Genomic DNA, 23,522 nt, shown 5'->3' with positions numbered 1-23,522 from the left:
CCCACCATATCAGCAGCAACAATTTGCCCGGATTTGAATTCACTTAGCTCTGACATAATGCACTCACAACTACATAGAACACTGTTCTGACTACAACTGATGCTTGCAACATACTGAAGACATTGCACAAATGCTGTTTGTGGTCAAATATAACTGCAAAAGTTGCAGGTTTGGCTAGTATGTACATTTATGTTCCAAGCATATATTTCTGACTGTGTTTCTGTATTTTTGTGCAACTCCTGTATATAGCAGTAGTTTAGTAATAATTGTCAAGCAGAATCCATTTTTTTTTAATTTCAGCATTTTGTACATTACTGCCTTGAATGAGTTAAGGATTATTCCAAGCCCAATAAAAGTAATCATATGGGCACCCGTGTTTTCAGCTACAGTTAGGAAGAATTTATTGAATTTACTGTGAGAAACTGTTTTTCTCTTCTTAGCTAAATCTCATTTATAGGATTCTCTTCATTGCTGCCTTTTGACCATCATTGTCAGACAAACCATATATTGTGACACACATTTTTTTCATGAAAAACGTTTTGATTTAGAAATAAACTACCAGTTTCTGTTCTGATATGTCCTATTCTCCTTGCTAAACTTACTGTGAGAACATACCAAAGCTGGACATCATGAACTTCAGGTCCCCTCAGTCAGTAATATCCATAATGAAAATCAATACTGGTATATCTACATACAATGATTTCCCAGTCGACTACCTGTTGGAGACAAGTATAGTGTCAGAACTGCTATTTTGTATGTTTCCAAGACTACATTAAAGCACAGAACTTAGAGAGCTGTTCAATAAAGTAGGTGCCAAAATGTAATTCCTCTAAATTTTTGTAGGTGAAATCTCTTAAAGCTTTTTAAATAAACCAAACTTTATTAATGTTCTACACCTTTAATCTTCACATCTACATATTTATTTCTCAATGAAGCCACCCTGGCAATGAACACATTTCTTCCAACCAGAGTCCAATTTGTTGATAGTGTCATTGTAGCATGTTTGACTTTGTTGATGGAGCCACAATCTCACCTCTGCTTGCACTGCTTCATCACTATCAAGGTGAAGTTCTTAAAGGTGTTCTTTAAGGTTTAGAAACAGATGAAAATCAGATAGGGCCAAGTCACAGCTCTATGCAGAATGAGCGATGACTGCGAATCCATGGCATCAGGTTGTTGTAGATGTCTCAGACCTTGTGTGTAGTCTAACATTTTCACACTGAAGGAGAGGGAGATCCACGTGTGGATGGAGTCTTCGAATTCGAAACTTGACAAAAGAATGCTGTTTCTCGCACACTGACATAGTTACGTTACACACAGCCGTAAAATTTTGAGCCTTCTAAAGGCACAAGCTTGCAAATATATAAATGTGATAAATAAAGATGTAGAATGTTAATAGCATTTGTTTTATTTATAAAGCTTTGAGTTTTCACATCAAAAAAATTGGAGATATTAGTAGTCAGCATGCCCTCATATAAATCACTTAAGGTGTTTGGGTTTAAGAAAAAGTTGTTAGTGACTGTTGTACTATGACCTTCAGCCTTTAATGGGAATTTTACAGTGAGAAATGGTCCAAAGCTGTTACTACTGGAAGTTCTTTCTTTACCCAGCATTCACCATGGCACATTGCAGCTACTTCTTTCACGTCCTCTGATAGAATTGTTTTTGGTTAAATAATATTATGTTTAGATGAAATACACAAATATTCTTACCTAATGTCAGACATTGGCATATTTATTTGACTAAATATTTTCTTTTTAGGCCAAATTCATTACTTCTGTTCCTTTATAGAGATGAAAGTCTCGAATAAGTCGAATATTTCTTTTTAATGTCATTATCTCCTCTTGTTCTCACTTCCCCTCCCCTAAAAATACAATTTGCCACTATCCCAAGATTTAACATGCCACAGATGCCTAGGATTTTAATAATAATGACGAAGTACATAACATGTTTTAATATAATAATACATTTCATCGCTCTTAAAAACTGTTTTGATAATCTCCTCAATTGCAAGAAGCCCAAAGAAAAATTACACTTTACAAAAACAGTATCTCACAGATTCAAAACTGCCTACAATAACAGAGTTAGAAGAGATTACAAAACATCTAAAAAACAACAGAGCACCAGGAGAAGACAGCATTATCTCAGAGATCGAATCATCACAAAGAAAGTCCATACAATTCTCATAGAAATATGGAATACACAGAAAATTCCACAGGAATGGAAATGTGCGTCGATTCACCTGCTCCACAAAAAGAGTGTGAAGACAGACCATAAGAACCAGAGGTATCTCCTTATTACCGGTCATCTACTCTCAACAAAGCCACTGAAAACCAAGTATGTCTTACACCAAAACACACAGGAAACAGTTACCATCAATATCAAAACTTTTCCAGTAGAATTGAGATCCAACCTATATAAAGTTTCGTAAGTTTTCTGACCTTCATTGTTACAGACTTCCAGCATATAATGCATTGCGCAAATTGCATGATGTTACCTTCTGTAAAATTCAAACCTACTGTTAATATTTTATTATAAAAGGATGGAGATTACACTTTTACTTGCCATCCACATCAAGATAATTACAGTCAGTGCTTTTTGAAAGAGCTGTACTAGCATTCACATTAAATTATTTAGGGCAACCACAGAACACATAAATCAACATGGTTGGACAGGTATTTGAAGCCAGCTCCTCCTGCATAAGAATGGTACATTAACTATAGCATCTCCTAGCTCAATAAACAAAAACTAACAATATAAATTAGGATCTATGGCTACTGAGCAGTAGACAAGCACATTTAGAAGCATACTTTTGGAAAATATCAGCTTTTGGATGAAGTTCTCCAAAAACTGACATTTTCAAACAGTCTACTTTTAAATGTGCCTGTCTGCCACTCAATGCTTCCTCTATATGATGAGCAGCTTTATATCCTAATGCGTATTATTGTCCCATTTTGAATTTTCCATTGAAGAGCAGTAACGCCTCCACTCATTCATCCATCTGTCCCCTCACCATTCATTCAGAAAAAAAGACAACTATTACATATCTTAAACAATAACGTATTTGATGTTAATGTAGACACACTGCCCTACCCCCTCCCTCTCCATTAACCGTAGATCTTGTCATGGTGGGTTGGTAAATGTGCCTCACTTACATGGAAGAGCCAAAGAAACTGGTACACACATCCCTTATATCATGTAGCGTCCCCACGAGCGTGCAGAAGTGCCACAAGACGTGGCATGGACTCAACTAATGTCTGAAGTAGTGTGGAGGGAACTGACACCATGAATCCTGCAGGGTTGTCCATAAATCCGCAAGAGTACGAGGGAATGGAGATCTCTTCTGAACAGCACATTGCAAAGCATCCCAGATATGCTCAAAAACGTTCATGTCTGGGGAGTTTGGTGGGCAGCAGAAGTGTTTAAGCTGAGAAGAGTGCTCCTGGAGCCTGTGTGTGGCAATTCTGGATGTGTGGAGTGTCACATTGTCCTGCTGGAATTGACCAAGTCTGTTGGAGTGCACAATGGACATGAATGGATGCAGGTTATCAGACAGGTTGCTTACGTGCGTGTCACCTGTCAGAGTCATATCTAGACGTATCAGGGGTCCCATATCACTCACTCCAACTGCACACACCTCACACCATTACAGAGCTTCCACCAGCTTGAACAGTCCCCTACTGACATGCAGGTTCCATGGATTCTTGAGGTTGTCTCCATACCCACACACATCCATCTGCTCGATAGAATTTGAAACGAGACTCGTACAACAAGGCAACATGTTGCAGTCATCAACAGTACAGTGACAGTGTTGACGGGCCCAGGTGAGGCATAAAGCTCTGTGTTGCGCAGTCGTCAAGGGTACACGAGTGGGCCTTCAGCTCCGAAAGCCCCTATCAATGATGTTTCATTGAATGGTTTGCATACTGACACTTGTTGATGGCCCAGCGTTGAATTCTGCAGCAATTTGTGGAAGGGTTGCACTTCTGTCACATTGAATGATTCTCTTCAGCTGTCGTTGGTCCTGTTCTTGTAGGATCTTTTTCCGGCCGCAGTGATGTCAGAGATTTAATGTTTTACCGGATTACTGATGTTCATGGTACTCCTGAAATGGCCATACAGGAAAGTCCCCACTTCATCGCTACCTCGGAGATGCTGTATCCCATCACTCATCCGCCTACTATAACACAACATTCGAACTCACTTAAATCTTGATAACTTGCCATTGTAGCAGCAGTAACTGATCTAACAATTGCACCACAAACTTGTTGTGTTATATAGGCATTGCCAACCACAGCACTGTATTCTGCCTGTTTACATATCTCTGTATTTGAATACGCATGTCTATACTAGTTTCTTTGGCACTTCAGTGTATATAGACAGCCCCACCACAGGTGGGACCAGATTGGAGGGGTATCTGTGGCCAGGCCAGAACAACATACGGTTCCTGAAGAGGGATGGCAGTGTTTTCAGTAGATTCGTTGATTGACCGATGCTGCTTTATGAAGTAAGCTAAAATAGCCCTGATGGTACTGCAAATGGATGAAAGTGAAGGAAAACTGCAGGTTTTATATTTCCCAAGGACATTCATCTGTACAGTATGGCTTAATGCTTGCCTTTTGTGTCAGATGAACTGAACTCTGGCCTTTCTTTGCACGTGTTGATGCCTTACTATTTGAAGTGTCACAGAGGCAGAGGGGTGGCGTCACAGGGTGCCACACTTAGCACCATTACACAAGAAGGTTGTATGCACCTTGGAGACAAATTTCAAACTTTTATATCCAATGAGACACAGTTATGGCATTTAAAAAAAAAGTGATTCTTAACTGCATTGCACAGTGTAGAAATGACAGCATCATGGGATGGGTGACATAGTGATTGATTCCAATTTCATACTTTCAGACAGATATTCAACAAACGGAGAGAAGCTCTACTCTATATTTACACTGCAGTGGAATAGAGGAAATGATATTAATGATTAAGTTTACAATTTTTTGTTCAGAATGCCTTCTGAAAAATGACCCACACATTTTTCATAACTTTATGTTCACAAAATATAAATTGTCAAAATTTAACTAGTTCATTTTTTGCATCACAGCATCTGTTACATAACTGTGAAGTCAATCCTTTCCCAAAGGTTTTGAAAGATGATTATCAAACTATGTCACAAAATGAGGATTAGTTCCACTCGGGCTGCCATCAAGACTACTTGTACCATCTGTCAAGCACATGTTGACATACACTGGAGGGATATTTAGTACACACAGGAAGACTACCAGTGGAGACTTTAAGCACAGAAAAAGGTTGTCAGGACTAAAGTGTAGTAAATTGCGTCTGTGCAGAAAAAGCCCAGCTCAACTGACCTTGGGTATAACATCGAAAAATGAAATTATACAATATAAACCTCCTCCCGTGCTGGACGTTTACATAGTATCAAAATATGGACCCTGAAAAGAATGTCACTGTCTGTCACTAACCATGTGTATTCAGTTGTTCATCTTCAGCACCCACAGGACACTTTTACTTTGACAAGGACACTGTACTACACTGTCACTTCCCAATTGTCATCCTAGTGAGAGTAACACTCCATGAGCCATAAAATAAAACACACAAGTTACTTCTCTGATCTGCAGTTTCACTTCTTACAAGTTTACTGAATTGTCTTTTACAGCTTCAAAGTTCATGTATTTTTCAGTTTCCTGAATTTTTATGCTTCTCTCTTCAGTATTTTATAACATGTAATTTCACTACTATTTGAATGCCTTCCATCACTGCTTGCACTTCAACAATTTCACTTTTACTGTATAACTATAAGAAACAACTGTAAATGCCTGTGTGGAAATCTATTTTGTTGTTTGGGCTGCACATGTCGATGGACTTCAAGCAGTGAACTGTGGCAAGATTTCATAACATAACTGATGTCTGAACAAAAATTTAGTTTCTGCCCCAGCCTGCACAACTGTCAAAATAAATATTGATTTTTAACCTGTTGCCTGCTAACTTACTTTGAGTTACCCTCATAACATACAACAACCACTGACTTCTTATTTTCTTTCCCATATTTACCAAATGGAACCACTATCATCATCATATGGAAGGTAGTGTATACTATGGTTTGTTCAAAATTATTGGGAAATTTAAAGAAAGATGGTTGATGTTAGGTACAGAGGAAGTGATATATTCTTATTAAATGGCATAAAGAGTTACTTCTTAATATATTTTATTAAATGAAATTAGTGAAAATTTTTTTTATAAACTATCAGTCAACAAATTATATAGACAATTTACGAATAACTTGCTATACTGGAATATGAAAATATACTATCATTGGAAATTTCTTATATGGCACATAACACTTGAAATAAAGTGCACAGAAGCATAAAAACAGTATGCAAAGGAACAAGTTATTCAAAGACTATTGAATAATACAGCTCATTTACTTTCTGGAGCACTGCTGTGTATGATTTTATAAAAATATCTATTGAAATACAAATTACAGTATATCTAATGGAAGACTGACAATCACTGCCATTAAAATGTTCCCAAATCAATGGTCCCAATTAGTAGTTGCACGGCATCGCCTTTAAACTGAGAGCAGACTGTTTCCAAATGCTACATATCATTGCACATTGAGATTTCTCATCTTCTTATCTGCAACTTTCAGATTGATGAAGTTCTGCAGCTTCTTCACTCTAAGACGTGACCACACAACATAGTCACACAAACCGTGAATCTGAGCTGCAGCCAAGGCAGCAGCTTCAGGATACACCACAGTTGTGCACCCTAAGCCTGTAAGAGATAAACAACAAACAATTGTTTACAATAGATATATCAGTATATAAAACACACACACAAAAAAATAAATCACACATGTTTTAAAAGGCTTTACAGAAAATAATGATGCATAATGTGGATTAGAAACAATTTTTTTGTGCTGTAATTTTTTAACACAATGTGTCTGAAGAATAGTATTACGATGCAGTCAACGGAAAGGGTTGTGCAAGTTTTATTGGAACATTTTGGTTCTGTTGTTGATAAGGCATAACAATATTTCTAACTGTATTAAAGAACAATTGCAAGGCATGTGTCATGATGCTCCATCAAAGTATTAAGAAATGACAACAGTCGGCACAGAAATGGGTTGCTCAGTGTATATGATTGGGCCTGTCCTGTGGATAAATTTCACATGTGAAACAGGAATAAATGAGTAACAGAATGCAAGTTTAGCACTGACCTAAGAAAGAGCCATCAAGAGGAAACTTAGTACCTGTTACTAAGCTGCTGGCTCAGAATAATGCTATTCTGTGTGTGTTACTGCTCTGTATGTGAATGATTACAGGTCATATTAGTAAAATAAATGCACAGTGAGTGTCCACAACAATAATGATCTTTACATACTACTTAAATCCAAATCAATTACAGATTTTTTATTATAATATTTCATGTTTTATGTCTTGTCAGCTTTGGACACTGTAATTATTAACTACAGTAATATAAAAAATGACATATGCATTGCCAGCTAATGAAAGTGATACCTCACCAACCAAAATTAGAACTTCCACAAAAGTTCAGTGACATATATAGCAAATCAACTACCACAGCATGACTGCCAATTTGGCTCGAAAGTATACACAGGTTAAAGTGTAATTCAAGAACCAGTGTTAGTGGGATATGTTTTTTTGTTTTCTATCCATACACATATAAAAACCAACATAATAAGTGTTAAAGACTACAGAAACTGCCAGTTAAATCATGAAGTATTATTTTATAAGAGTACAGTGCTTCAGTAAGTACAATACCTCAATAATGACATGAATATTCCAAATAACAGCAACAAGTACACATGGATGTTTCAGTCAAAGAAATAACTACCTCCAATTTTGCTATTTTTCAGTTATGTTGATGTACAGATCTATCAGGCAAAAAACAGAAAATATGCTTAAACTAGTGTTACGCCAGTATCTGTTAACAGATTTGTGTACTTCCAGGAAGTGAAATGCCTTTGTTCAGCAATACAGTGAGCCATGTCCACCAACTGTTGAATGGGGAGGATTGTGATGCAAAGTTTCAAGTTTACAACGATTCAGGGACTGATGTGGAAGTAAGCAAGCACAAGCAAGTAAGTAAAGAAACAACAGTCCACACACATTTGTGTATCTCAAGTTTTAAGTTAACATTTATATGTACTGGTATATGAGGGTTGCTTAAGCACGTAGTTTCATATTCAGATAATCCATATTTAGAATTTTGCAGGGAAAGATAGCATTGGAAATGTAAAGAATGAATCTTTTTCAGAATTCTTTCACATATTCCAACAGTTGTTGGAAACAAAACAGGAATGTAAGAACTGCCATTGCAGGATGTTATCTTGTCAGTACAGGGAACAAGAAGTTCGAGCAAGCAAGTGACGATTTTGCTGTCACTGAAAAAGCACACCACAAGCATGATAATTATGTACCTGAACACTGGATGGAATTTGTGTAAAAATGTCATTTCAGGTGATGTGAATGCAGATAAATGACAGTGTCATACACTGAATGGGTCAAAGGCTTTACTGTTTACTGAAAGTATGCTACCAATGCGCAAGAAGTAAAATGGCTGTAATTTAAGGGGCTTCATAATAATAGTTTCTCAATCATCTGTACTAGAGTTTTAGATCTTTATTTTTGCTACACACCTTTGTGCAAAAGCTCCAGAATACAAATCATAAATAACAATCTAAAAACCAGACTTTTATTCATAATATGTATGTTCCATTCCAATACTAATGAAATTCAAATACTCTGTAGGTGACACTGAAGACAGGAAAAGAGTCGCCTTCAATAGACAACTGACAACAGGGAGCATGAAGATTTCTGGGGCCAACCAAATGTGCAGCTTCACTCAATGAGAGCAGTGAGGCCTGCACAGCCACATTAGGTTATAACAATGTGCTGGCCACAGTACCCTCCTATGGCAGGGCCCCAGTACCGACCCCTGACAGGGTAAGTCTTTGCCTGCAGATCCCTTTCAGGCCATTGACATGCTACTCCACACCTTCGTGCAATGTAGGCTGAGCACAACCACTGCTAGGCAGCACCAGGAAGGAGACAGAGTGAATGTAAAACTCTTGCTAATAAATTACTTAACTGAATGGTGTCTCATTAACGCCCCAACACTCCACAGGACTCCACTATCACACTGTCCTACACTTATGTAGGAGGCTGCATCTAGAGGGCTCACACAAATTTCGCATCTGCAAGTGGTCTCCTGATTCCCTGGTGCCTACATTTCTTTCAATGAAGTTTGTTAAGTGGACATAGTTACTTTTTCGCAAAATCTCAGTTACTATAAATAAGAGTACGAAACAAGCCACTGGAATGCAAATGTATGTAACTAATTTCCCAATGTTAATTATGTATATTTTCATGTGTGCTATTTGTATTATTTGCAGTAAAGAAAGGAAAGCCTGTAAGTATGCTTTTTTCCAAAATTAGAATTTGTATATGGCACACCGAAGTGTCCATCTAAGGACTACATAAATATAAAATCTTTTTCATTAGAGATAGTCTTTTTGCATCCATCTATTTTCCACTTGAGAAAAAGAGACCTATGCCACATGTCATTCCCATTAATTAATTACTTTTTCATCCGAAGAAAGAATTTTACATAATACATCTGAACATACAAACTACTGTATCTGGAAAACAGGTTGTTAAGCATGTCTTCACACCAGCTGTTCTCTCTCTTCTCAATACTTGAACGGAATATCATGACACATGCCTTATAATTGTTCTGCAATGCTATTTGAATATTTTGGTTCCAATGGTTATGGATTCAACACTTGATACTTGTTCAGTGAGATAAAGAAATATTCAGTGTACCTATACTTCGCCACTACCCACATCACAATGAGTTTCTTACAAGAATGACACTTTAAACTGTGATGAAGATTACATTTTAGTATCAATCAATGCATAATGTTACAAAGTCTTATATGCTTATTACACAGCTCCTACTAACTAGTCTCATTCTCCCGTGGGTCTCATAGCAGTTTCCATTCTATGTATCCTTTATTACCCTTTCGTATTTATCACACACACAATCCAGGCACTTCAAATGTAAAAGCTCATCAATCTAATCAAAAAATTAACATCACAAAGTAGAAGTTCCATATGAATGACATATTACTCATATTATACAGATTGTGCAAAGCTTATTATCATAAACACAATGTGACACACCTCTAGCTAGAATCACTTATCTGAACATACGTATGTAAAGTGTCATCTTGGGGAAATATCATTCTAAGTTACTTCCACCTGTTGCAATTGGTCGAGAGATGTTGGCAAAGCAGACTGGACCTGATGCCATCACATCATTCTCTCCACCAATCCAACCCTCCAATTAACTAAAATAGCAGCAGGTGAGCTAATGACAGTATCAGAGCGCACTGTGTAACGCAAGAGATGCATGCACATGTATTGTTCTACTGGAAGAGCATTTCACCCCAAGCATTGTGGTGTTGAGTGTACCCTGCACTGTTCACTTGTCCCTTTAAAAACAGCGGAGGTGTATGACCATTGTAAGCTATAGCTCAACATAATGCGTGTGACTTCCACCAAACAGTTCCTGCTACACATGGTGATCACTCACAAAGCAACACTGACTCCTAAATTGTGCAGCAGTGTGAGTTTGAACTGGTATGCTGCCGCCATCATCATGAACCAAGATGGGCGTGTGGCTAACTGGACCACCGACAGCAGCAGTGACATACCCCAGTCAACTTATATCTCCCGCAACGGGCAATGCTTTGTGAGGAACAACTGTTATTGAATTCACAATAAGACCTTAATGAAACTCCAACTGCATGAATTCTATTCCCTGACACTATCCAGGGAGGTAGGGAATGAATACCTACAATGTTTACTAACTTACACCTTAATGCTCAAAACAAGGCCAGTTTTATAACCCTCCCATGATATTACAGCACTTTGCTTCATGTAGCAGCTATTAGAAACATGCGGTGACGTTACAGTAAACAATTACAGTCATAACTAAGGAAAACACATCACACTGTGATTGTTTAAGACAGATCAGAGATGCTATCAAGTGGTTCAGTGAGTCCTCATGAAACTTCTCAAAAACTCATGATAAGGTGACCACAGTGCCCTCACTTTCAGATCCAATAATATTGTGGTTGACTAAAATCTTGTTAGATTCAGTTTTTATGGACACAGTATATTAATGCTCCTGATATAGTTCCTGCTCAATTAACACCACAGCACAATGTTTCGCATCATTGCCTTCACTGCCCTCTTCCAGTGTCCCATGCATGTAGAGCGGCACAGAGAAAGAAAAATATTTTAGGATGATTGTAACAGACCTGGAGCAGTGGCTGAAGTGGGTAAAAGGTGTCAAACTGTATAGCAATAACAAATGTTTAGTCACTGTGGAGCAGTGCAGAGCGGGCAGTGTCTGTGCTTATAATTTATCAACAAAGTGACAATCTGGAAGCTGCGCAACAAGAATTTCAGTACCGCTATCACATCCTGCCCGGAGATGAAGAGCTTAAAGTATACTCTTATCAAATTCAATTTTATCCATACAATCTTCAGATTGTGCAAGACCTGAATCCTAATGGCTGTGTCTCGTGACTGCAAATTTGTGAACAATTGTTAGTTAAAGACTGTAATTATGTAAACTTAATTCAGAATCCTTGTATGTCTCATGGAACCAATTTTCATGTATGTGGTTACGTGAATGAGCTGATTTCGTTACTGGGCTAAAAGAAACAATGTTCAGATTAATCAGCATCAATTACACAGTACCAAAGTTACCATATTGTGTGCCGTGTTGAGGAAATGATAGGTCCCTTCTTTTCTGTCACCGACATCTGAACATTAAGAGATTTTTCTCTACAAGATTACATACATTTCCAGAGCTTGATTTTCTGCACATTGAAGTGGATGGTGTTACCTACACATTGATAGCCATCTGGCAGCAGCAAAACGTATGTTCAGGCATATCTTAATTTCAAAGAATGCTAACATTGCCTTGCCACCATAGTCTCCAAATCTTTCAGTCGGTGACTTCTTTTTACTGGGACATTCTTAAAAATATTGCATACCAGATTAAACCAAGAACTTTCTAAGCTGAGCACACTAATTGAAGAGGAAACACCAAATACACCATGTGACACATTGCACTGTGCTATGCAAAACCTATATCAATGACTTACTAGATGAATGTTGCAAAATAGATAGCATCTGCCTGTGTAATGTTTTTTTATGTACAGAAATTAATTGACAATTTTTTTTGTTTCGATACTTACCCGATGGTATATTTAATGAAGACCAAATGTCCTGTGCGACATTATCTGCTCTCACAGGTGGGCAATTGATAACTGGGAAAGATGTGTTTCCTGAAAGAACAGGTCCAAGACCATTGCTTCGCCCAGCAACAGCAATGAATACTACTTTCTGGCCACAACCTGCAGTTGTCAAGAAATACATGTACATTATATATTTGTCCACTACTACAACCTTTTTTATGAAATATTATTTCATCACAATAAAGATACCTTCATAAAATGCAGTTATTTTAAGAGCTTCATCTGTGTTCTTATGTGCAGATGTTACTCTCATTTCACATGGAATACCCATAGCTTTCAAGTTGTCTGCAATAACTGAAGAATGTTTTTCATCTGCTGGAGAGCCCATAAGTATAACGACCTGTTTTGGGAAGTAAGAAAAGACATTAGTGAATGAATGTAAGATCACAATTAAAATGCCTATATTACAATAAAATGCTGTTTATCATTAGCTTACCAAACACTTTGGAACTGGTATGATAGTTTCTAACTGCTCAGCAACCCAGATGAAATTTCTCTTAACTGTAGCAAGATCCTCATCTGTAACCTTACTCAGATTTCGATACACCTGCTTATCCTTCATCAGGCGTTTGTCTCCTGAGGGCCACAGTCTCCAAGAATCACTATCAATTACATCTGATATTAAAATCTGCCCTGCAAAACAGAACAAAAGAAAGCTGCACAAACTTCTCCTCATAATAATAATAATAATAATAATAATAATAATAATAAAACAATTACAACAATATGCAAGGTCAATTGTTATTATTTTAGTGCATGGAAATATCCAGATATCTAATTACAGGTGGATAAGATGGAAACCTAACTAATAATTGCCTCATTTTGCATTTATCATGGTCATATCACACTGTGCACCATATATTCCTGATCACATCTGCCTCTTGGTCCACATTTAAAATACTTAATTTATATCTGAAAAGTGCTAATAATATTAACTAGTTTCACAATGCAATGTTATCATTATATTCTGTAATATGTTTCTGTAACAGCATCACACAAAAATCTGCATGTATAGGGCACAGAACTTCATTTTATTTATGTAAATGAGAAATGTTTCTTACCAGAGGAATCAATTCCAAATTCTATTTTCATATCTATGAGAGCACAATCTTTTTCAGCCCATGCTTTTTCTAGAACTTCAAAGACAACAACAGTTGTTTTGCGCATTATATCAACCTCATCCTGGCCAATCACTACACCATTTAAGTTGAAGTTTGCTGATATTATCTGTTCTTCTGACCACTGTGGATCATGATTAGCATCATCCTGCAGAAAACAAAATGACAAATCACAGATCAGTAGAAAGAAGTTCTAAGTAATAATATATATTATATAAATCAACATTTACGATATACTGAACTCTAATTCGGCATTCAGCAGTCCACCGCCTTATTTATCTCACCCACATCTGGCCTCTTGTCCAACAAGCAGAAATGATGTGTACAACAATGAATCATTTAGTGCTATAATGACGTTAATTACAATGTTGAACAATGCTATACATCTGAGAAAAAGGCAAAATTGAAGAAGAAAATGTTATTAAGTGGCCAAATGGAGAAAAGTGAAGAAGAAATAATGGAAAGTGTGCAGAAAAATAATGACAAATGTGAAGAGAAAATAGAAGAGAGAACATGAAGATTTCTCACACTGCTTGTGCTGAAGCTGCAGGCACCTTCCTGGAGTATATTATGCAACAACCAGATACATGGAGTACTGATGCAATGCTTGTAAAGTGGATGCGTGCTGGCATCACCTGTCCTCATTGCAACAACTAAAAATTGGGGACACGTTTGTGGTGAGAAATCAACAGGACTCTTTATGTACACACCCAAGAACTATGTTTTCTATGAAAATTAATGTATCTTTAGATTTAATAATGTATAGTGCCTATATATTTAAATTAAATTTGACACACTCTCAGTGATCTGGCAGCCATACGTGCAAGGAATGGCCAGATTTGCAAGACTCCTGTGTACATCATTTACAAGTACTCAGTCTCATTTTCAACTGAAATTAGAACACTGTCCCAATATATCAATTTATAAGTAAGCAACAGCTAACCTTGTAAAAGGTTTCTTGCAGAGGTGGGTTAAAGCGATACCCTTCAGGAACTCCAGGATGCCTCTTCAAAAATGAACCTGTTGCTAATCTTCGCGTTACCCATTCAATTGGCACCATTTCACACTTCTTAGCAATGAATGCCTTTTCACCTGCATGCTTCACAAATGAAGTTTTTAGCCCTGTAAAAATTAAATCAAATTTTACTGACATACACTCACTATGTCTTTACACTCAAACTGCTAAATTTTGCCATTGGTGACTTCACCTTTTCTTGCAGCCTTCCTTAGTGTACTGGACCAATATTTAAACAAACATAACTGCTTAAAGGTATGGAACACAGCATATGCTAACTTTATACAACAAAACACCACAATTGGCACTTCTATGCAAAAGCTAAGTGATCATATCACCTACCAACTGAATTGAGTAGCTCAAAAACTTTGCAGTTCGTTCTGTTTGATACGGCTGCTTTACCCTCCAAGTCATGAGCTTTTACACCATCTCCTGCTGTGATTCGATCTTTACTTTCAACATAAACCAGATCAGGCAAGTCTTCTAGAGCCCACACTTTCTTAGTCTTTCCTTCAATCACAAGTTTACCCAACTTGTAGTTTCCTGGGAAAAAAGAAAGGAAAGACAAGATGAATCTTCAATAATGAACACTGCAAAATACGTACACAAGGAAGAATAAGAGTTAGTAGTGATGACTATCATGTTGAGCCTCTGAAAGCAATGAAATGTAATACGGACATTTGAGTGACTGTGTATGGATAAAATGCCATCTACTCTATAGGATTAGTTGTTGATCAGTGGTAGAAGTACAAGGAAAGAAGGGAACACAAGCTATGATTACAAATTGAGGAAGGAAATCAGCTGTGTCCTCCTCAAAGCAATCATCCCAGCATTTGCCTGGAGCAATTTAGGTAAATCATGTCAAACCTAAAGCTGGATGGCAGGACAGGGATTTGAACAGTGTCCTCCCAGATGTGAATCCAGTACACTAACCACTAATACTTCGCTAGGTTGGCAATAATTACTATGGACAACTGAATATCTTGAAAGAGTGCAGGGGCAATTCAACAAAACCTGACGTTTTAATCTCACAGAACGGGCATATGATTAGTGAAACTGAACAGTTCAAATTCCTAGGTGTTCAGATAGATAGTAAGCTGTTGTGGAAAGCCCACGTTCAGGATCTTGTTCAAAGACTTAATACTGCCATTTTCACTATTCGAACGGTATCGAAAGTGAGTGATATTTCAACACGTAAATTAGTCTACTTTGCTTATTTTCATTCACTTATGTCATATGGTGTTATGTTTTGGGGTAACTCTTCCCATTCTAGAAGGATATTTTTGGCTCAGAAACGGGGGGTTCGGGCAATAAGTGGTGTGAGTTCACGAACCTCTTGTCGACCTCTTTTCACGAGTCTGGGTATTTTGACATTGGCCTCTCAATATGTATATTCCTTATTGTCGTTTCTTGTTACCAATATTAGTTTATTTCCAACAATTAGCAGCTTTCACTCGGTTAATACTCGGCAGAAATCAAACCTCCATTTGGATCGGACTTCCTTAACTCTTGTGCAAAAAGGTGTGCAGTATACTGCTGCATCCATTTTCAATAAGCTGCCACTCGAATTAAAAAATCTTAGCAATAATCCACGCGCTTTCAAATCGAAACTGAAGAGTTTCCTCATGGGTCACTCCTTCTATTCTGTCGAGGAATGCCTTGAAAAATTAAGATGATTCTCACTGTATTGCTGATAGCGTTTGCTTAAAGTTATGGACTGATTTTCTTTCAGGTTCATGAACATTTATTTTTATCTGTTATTACTTTTTATGTTGTAAGTTCATGTACTGACACATTCCATGACCTTGGAGATTTGCTCCTCAATTTGGTCCTATGGAACTTGACATTTAAATAAATAAAAAAAAAAAAAAAAAAAATTACTGGGGAACAACGACTTACTACATTATGATAATGAAAGAAAGAAAATACACTGACACTGTATTTAAACTATCCTTTGTATCACGGCACTTGAGATTTGAGGTTTTATGTGCTGAGCATGTTATGGCTACAACCCTCTCCTCTCCCCCTGCCCCTTTAGCACACATCTTTAATGGTTACAACAAACATGAATAATGAAACTTATTGGAGTAGTCACTTATTTGTCATCAGTGTGAAGTGATCTTCCCTCATCACTGTATGGATGAAATATATAAGGGTAATAAGAAGTGGATGGAAATCCTCTGCACTGCAAAAAGATGTCTTACTTGAAGGTATATGAATGTTTACTGTTGTCAGACAGCCCAATATTCTTTGTGTATTATTTTCCATCACAATTTGCAGATTAGGATAGGTAAGACAGAAAGATGTCAAGTTCTACGAGAGGTCAGGATTGAAACAAATCTTCAGTTTAGGAAAGAAATTAAACAGCACAATTCTAGCACATTGGATCACCAATCACAGCTATCAATTATAAATTTTCACCAATCACCAGAAATTTTATTTCCACCAAGTTGTAGCTCAGTCCTAGGTAATTGCATTGATGAATTAAAGTCACCCAACCCAGTTGACATAATCTGCCTCTCTGAACACCGTGTGACCACTGGTATAGGAACTAGGCCTAAGCACAATGAGAAACTCAGACAGGAGAGTACTGCAAATGTTAGAATAAGGAAAGGTTCTCATAAAGGTATAATTAAAAATAATGTAAGTATATTTCATCAAAATATTGGGAGTTTAAAGAATAAAGTAGATGAGCTTCTGGTTTGTTTAGAAGATTTAGAAGCTGAGAATGAAATAGATATACTATGCCTGTCTGAGCATCACATTGTTACTGATATGGATAAGGTAAATGTAAGTGGATATAAGCTCTCTGCACATGTAATGAGAGAAAATATGGAGAAAGGAGGAGTTGCCATATATGTCAAAAGTTATAATTGTGCAAAAAGTATAGAAACAAAAAAGTTTTGTGTAGAGAAACATATAGAAGCATGTGCCTGTGAGCTTAAATTAAATAAAGGCACATTTATAATTGTAACTGTATATAGGTCCCCATCAGGAAATTTTCATCTATTTCTGAAAAATTTGGACTCCTTGTTGTGCTATCTGTCAGACAGGGGGAAGCAAATTATTATTTGTGGGGACTTCAATGTAGATTCTCTGAAAGAGGGTAATAGGAAAAATGACCTTGAAGTATTACTCGGTTCTTTCAATTTGACACCCGTTATTGATTTTCCTACTCGGGTGGTAAAGGATAGCAGCTCACTGATAGATAACTTCTTTATAGACCAAGATAAGTTTAACCAGATAAATGCTCAGCCTGTTGAGAATGGTCTTTCTGATCATGGTGCACAGCTAGTTACAATATATGACATAGCTCCATTCAGCAATACTAAACAGTCCTCCAAAGTGGTACGTTCAGTCAACGATTTAACAATTGCAAATTTCAGGGAAAGCCTACAGCAGTTAGACTGGGATGAGGTGTACCGTGAACCTGATGCCAATTTAAAATATAATTTATTTCATGACATTTTTGTAAATGCATTTGAAAACTGCTTCCCCAAGAAAATAGTTAAATATACTCGTAAGAAACCTTGTAAGAAACCATGGCTTACTAAGGGTATAAAAATATCTTGTAACCGCAAAAGGGAAATGTATCTGACAGCAAGAAAGAGTAGTGACCCAGAAACTATCAAAAATTATAAAAACTACTGTGTTATATTAAGAAAAGTTATTAAAAAATCCAGGAGTATGTGTATCATGTCTGAAATCAGCAACTCTGATAATAAAATTAAAACAATTTGGAATATTATTAAAAGAGAAACAGGTCAACCAAGAGCAGAGGAAGACAGTATTACCATCAAATTGAATGAAAACTTTACGAACAAAAAGTCAGAAGTTGAAAATATTTTTAATAATCATTTTCTAAATGTTGTGGATATAGTAGGATCCAGGTGTTCATTAGAAGATGCTAGGCTGTTAATGGAAGAGGCCATACCTATGCAATTTGATACAATTGAAATCTCACCCACTTCTCCCTTTGAAATTAGGAAAATAATAAACTTGCTTAAAAGCAAAAACTCACATGGAATTGATGGCATTTCCAGCAAAATACTAAAAGCTTGTTCTCAACAGATAAGTAAGATTCTCAGCCACCTGTGTAATAGCTCTCTGGAACAGGGCATTTTCCCTGATAGACTGAAATATGCTATTGTTATACCTTTGCATAAAAAGGGGGATAGATCTGATGTCAACAATTACTGTCCAATCTCCCTTCTAACAGCGTTATCCAAAATTTTTGAGAAAGTAATGTATTCAAGAGTAGCTTCACATATCTGTAAAAATGAAGTACTAACAAAATGTCAGTTTGGTTTTCAGAAAGGTTTTTCAACAGAAAATGCCATATATGCTTTCACCAGTAAAATTTTGAATGATCTGAATAACCGAACACCACCCATTGGGATTTTTTGTGATCTCTCAAAGGCTTTTGATTGTGTAAATCATGAAATTCTGCTAGACAAGCTCAAGTATTGTGGCATGAGTGGGACAGTGCACAAATGGTTTAATTCGTACCTAACTGGAAGAGTGCAGAAAGTTGAAATAAGTAGTTCTCGTAACATGCAAAGATCAGCACATTCCTCAAACTGGGGAACTATCAAGAATGGGGTTCCACAAGGGTCAGTCTTGGGTCCTTTGTTGTTCTTATTATATATTAATGACTTGCCATTCTATATTCATGAAGAGGCAAAGTTAGTTCTCTTTGCTGATGATACAAGTATAGTAATCACACCTGACAAACAAGAATTAACTGATGAAATTGTCAATACTGTCTTTCAGAAAATTACTAAGTGGTTCCTTGTAAACGGACTCTCACTGAATTTTGATAAGACACAGTACATACAGTTCCGTACAGTGAATGGTATGACGCCATTAATAAATATAGACCTTAATCAGAAGCATATAGCTAAGGTAGAATATTCCAAATTTTTAGGTGTGTCCATTGATGAGAGATTAAATTGGAAGAAACACATTGATGATCTGCTGAAACGTTTGAGTTCAGCTACTTATGCAATAAGGGTCATTGCAAATTTTGGTGATAAACATCTTAGTAAATTAGCTTACTACGCCTATTTTCACTCATTGCTTTCATATGGCATCATATTTTGGGGTAATTCATCACTGAGGAATAAAGTATTTATTGCACAAAAGCGTGTAATCAGAATAATAGCTGGAGTCCACCCAAGATCATCCTGCAGACATTTATTTAAGGATCTAGGGATATTCACAGTAGCTTCTCAGTATATATACTCTCTTATGAAATTTGTTATTAACAACCAAACCCAATTCAAAAGTAATAGCAGTGTGCATAACTACAATACTAGGAGAAAGGATGATCTTCACTATTCAAGATTAAATCTAACTTTGGCACAGAAAGGGGTGAATTATACTGGCACTAAAGTCTTTGGTCACTTACCAAATAGTATCAAAAGTCTGACAGATAACCAACAAGTATTTAAGAAGAAATTAAAAGAATTTCTGAATGACAACTCCTTCTACTCCATAGAGGAATTTTTAGATATAAATTAAGAAAAAAATATTAAAAAAATAAAAATAAAAAATAAAGAAAAACAAAAAACACAAAAAATAAAGTTGTTATATTAACTTAAGTATGTTGTTAAATTAACCTAATTATGTCATGTATTGGAAAATTCGACTCGTTCCACATCATTACGAAATATCGTATTCATGATCCATGGAACTAGTATTAATCTAATCTAATCTAATCTAATCTAATCTAGATGTGTGAGAGATATTTCATTCCACCCCGAGTTAAGTGTACTCTTGTGTATCAAACAATTAATACAGCAATATTATGACACTATTGTTTCTTAATTATATGGAAGTCTAATGACAAATCGTAAGTGAAAGATCACATACTGTAAGCGATACTGTTTCAAAGAAGCCACAAATACTCCTTGCTGCACCCCCCCCCTCCCCTTCTACGTCCAGTAACAGTCACTTAACCAGATTTCTTCTGAATTTGCTTTAGGCGTTAACTTTCGTGACCCTTACAGCTAATACGGTGTACGGTCTTCCCTCCTCCTGGGTGTGACCCCCTTTTGTTTTTCCACACAGTCACTGTATTTTTGATGGCAGTCAGAAGTATATATTGGTTTGTGTGTTTCTACTACAATCCAATATTTGCTGCATTTGTTGTGCTACCACCTCTATAACCTAGGTCAGTTAAATCACTTTCTGCAAATAAAAAAAAAGGAAAGAAAGCAAGTGCAGAACTTTTTAAATATATGTTCGATGCTTTTTGAGGTATAGATGACTTGGCCCGGCACCTAGTCAAATGATACAGAAAACTTGTTTAACATCAGACCTGATTTGTTAATGGGATGATTATTGTCTATAGATCACTACCTACAGGCAAAGTACCTGTGACAAACTATCACATTAGGTCAGGTCTAACCAATTAGCTTTCTGAACACTTGACTGATCACTAATGCGTCCAATGCTACATTAACAGCATTTTAATTTATAATTATGCTGGTCTTCAAATTTGCCATAATATTTTTTATCACACCACAGCTAAAACCAGCTAAGAACATGCACAGCCACACTATGCGCCTATCTTACTGAGGTTGGTATTTTGGAAGTAATAAGGCATGCATGCAAAAAGTTTATCTGAAAGCTGTAATCAGACAGCAACAACAAGATCTAATTATTGAAATATTGATGTTCATAGAGTGGAGTATTTGTTATTAGCTCTTCTGCTCTCCAATTTGTATAGTTTAAAAATGGTACAAAATGTTTCAAGAAACAAGTTCTTTTTGGCTGAGAACTAGAGTTGTTTACTACTACTACTACTACTACTACTACAAGAATAGTCAGTATAAAATACCCTATATTTTAGAGGGGTCACTGTCCCCGATAACAGCTTTATTTGTGGGCACATATGACGATATTACAATCTTACAGTGCTGCACTCATTAAAAACAAAATGCACATTTTAAAACATGAAAATAAAAGAAACCGAGCAGTGAATTAAAATAATTCTTACAGCTGTGTCACATGTTCTGTTTGCCTTACTCTGCGCTTTATAAGCTGCCGTTGTCGACGCACTCCCAGTCTTTCTAATTAAGACCCTACATGTAGATTCTCATAACGCACTAGTTTAAAGTACACTGTATCAATCCCCTGGTGATACGAAATTCAACCCAAGTACACGCAAGTTTCTCAGTACGATAATTAGTATAAAGGACAACAGCGATTAATAGTGCGACAAAATATGCGTCTAATTTAAAGAATAGTATTTTGAATACTTCAGTACATGTTACTCTGTTTACAAACATGTAGCTGTAATGGCGAACATGTGCTCTGTAACCTTAAGTGCGCGGAATAGTTTAGCTTTACCTTCTCCAGCCATTGCTGTAATAGTATTTCAGCCCACAGCCTCAGACACCGTCCGCACACCAAACTAACCGGGAATGGCAGCAAATCTTCAGCAGCTGCTGTACTCGTTTGGCGCTCAAAGTTTCCTCCCCCACCAGAAGCCAGTCACGTGGTACCGATACTCCAACTAATAGTAGCCGGGTCTCAGGATGCAGTGAGTTCTTTGCGACGCACGTGGTGTGTTTGTTTCGTCTCGTGAATTTCCGAGGAACCGCGCGTGTTAAAGGTAAGAAACTTTCATTTCCGAAAGTACTTCAATTTTCAAACATTGTCACCTGGTAAAGACGTCGTTAACGTTTAGAAAAACCACACAACAGCTTCACCAATCACTGAAAGTTGACGTCGGAGCTGTGTTTATAACTGTGAAGTGTGAACGCTAGCCGGCGTCAACCACCTGTTACGAGTGAAATAAAGAGCTTGTTGCTCACTGCAAATTGCAGATTTTGCTGAACTATAATCATGTAATGGAAAAAACTTGCGTAAAGGGATCCGCATGGATTCCGTTATGTTGTTATTTGCTGTTCTTACCAAAAAAAAAAAGGTTAAAGTTTTGTCTTTCAGTTTTTCCTAGGAAAAAAATAGGAACATGAGTAGTTTTGTAAACTATGCCCAGTAAATTAGAGTTGGGCGTTCGCTAAAAAAATCGTGAACAGTTTTCAAAATATTAAAACTGTGCAAAATCTCCTGGACTTCTTTCACAGTGAGTTCTCAGAAATTTTAACAGTTAGATTGAATTGTAAACCCATTTATGTTCATCGTTACGAAAATGGAGAAATTGCTACAGCAGTCACATCTTTTCTTTCTTTTTTTCCTGTGACATAATGTAAAAACATCTCGTACTTATATAATTTTGTAGCCGGCTTGAATAGCTGAGACTGATCATTTTGCAGTGGACAATGAATGGAGAAGAAAGGGACATTGACCACTGCAAAACTGTATCATTCCAATCAATACTCAGATATCAAATTTAACTTTCGCTTGGACTAAGCGTAAAGCCTAATCCGCATAGAAACTGAAGCGTCATTGGAGGGAAAAAAATACATTGCACACGGATGAAAACAGCCGTTTAAATGGGCTGAAAACTCAAAGTCCTGTTCATTTAATGGATTCATGAAGAAGTCCGTAAAAAGTATTCTTGGGAGGTATTTGCAACTTGGGACGTTGGACTCTGAAGTTAACAATGTCGTCACCCGCGCGAATGATTTTCGTTTTCTGTGTACCGCGGAATGACACTTTTCAGCGTAGCTGACATTATGATAAAACACTTGCCTTTGGTTTTGCAGAAGAAAGCACTGCTGACAGCGGCAGAGTATTCGAAATCGGCGAATATATTATTGGTCTGAACACACAAGATTTTTTTTTTTCCCAGGACGTTTGTTGTGTTTGTTGTTTCATTAATTACAGCGTTCCGGGCGTCGCGAAATCCACAAATGTTTGGTGATAACATAAGAATGATTCTTATAAAAAGAAGTTTGAGGATGTGACAAGGAAAATGATGCGAAAGACACTTTCGTTAGAGCTAGGATGCTGCTTATGTGTATGTCATGATGAACTTCATAGTGTCCCAAATGGAAACTACACGTTAGATCACAATCGATGGACTAGACTTTGTTTTTCATTT

The 23,522-nt window shown here is 36.9% G+C and overlaps 2 protein-coding genes across 2 annotated transcripts in view; one reads left to right on the top strand and one right to left on the bottom strand.

The window, feature by feature from the left end:
* Nucleotides 1–6,203: 6,203 nt before the first annotated feature.
* LOC126248404 (bifunctional phosphoribosylaminoimidazole carboxylase/phosphoribosylaminoimidazole succinocarboxamide synthetase) lies at nt 6,204–22,015 on the bottom strand. Its single transcript, XM_049949357.1, has 8 exons — nt 21,863–22,015; nt 14,849–15,049; nt 14,435–14,613; nt 13,435–13,639; nt 12,810–13,006; nt 12,563–12,713; nt 12,314–12,472; nt 6,204–6,789 (listed from the first exon to the last, which is right to left on the bottom strand). The coding sequence occupies exons 1-8, from the start codon at nt 21,873–21,875 to the stop codon at nt 6,620–6,622; spliced, it is 1,275 nt and encodes a 424-aa protein (XP_049805314.1). The 5' UTR covers nt 21,876–22,015; the 3' UTR covers nt 6,204–6,619.
* The window catches only part of LOC126248403 (amidophosphoribosyltransferase-like), a 286,462-nt gene continuing 284,938 nt past the window's right edge, over nt 21,999–23,522 (top strand). The window contains exon 1 of the mRNA XM_049949356.1: nt 21,999–22,127. The gene's annotated coding sequence lies outside the window, so the exon portion shown is untranslated. The remainder of the gene's footprint in view (nt 22,128–23,522) is intronic.

The sequence above is a fragment of the Schistocerca nitens genome, chromosome 3 (assembly GCF_023898315.1).
Source record: "Schistocerca nitens isolate TAMUIC-IGC-003100 chromosome 3, iqSchNite1.1, whole genome shotgun sequence".
Lineage (NCBI taxonomy): Eukaryota > Metazoa > Arthropoda > Insecta > Orthoptera > Acrididae > Schistocerca > Schistocerca nitens.
The sequence above is the reverse complement of the archived record's forward strand: the minus strand, read 5'-3'. Positions and strand labels throughout refer to the sequence as shown.

Excerpts from the sequence above, each read along its gene's own strand:
- LOC126248404 (XM_049949357.1), bottom strand. Across the intron at positions 13,640-14,434 it reads TGCAAGAAACCTTTTACAAG|GATGATGCTAATCATGATCC; the intron begins GTTAGCTGTTGC and ends TGTTTTCTGCAG. Across the intron at positions 6,790-12,313 it reads TTCATTAAATATACCATCGG|GCTTAGGGTGCACAACTGTG; the intron begins GTAAGTATCGAA and ends TATCTCTTACAG.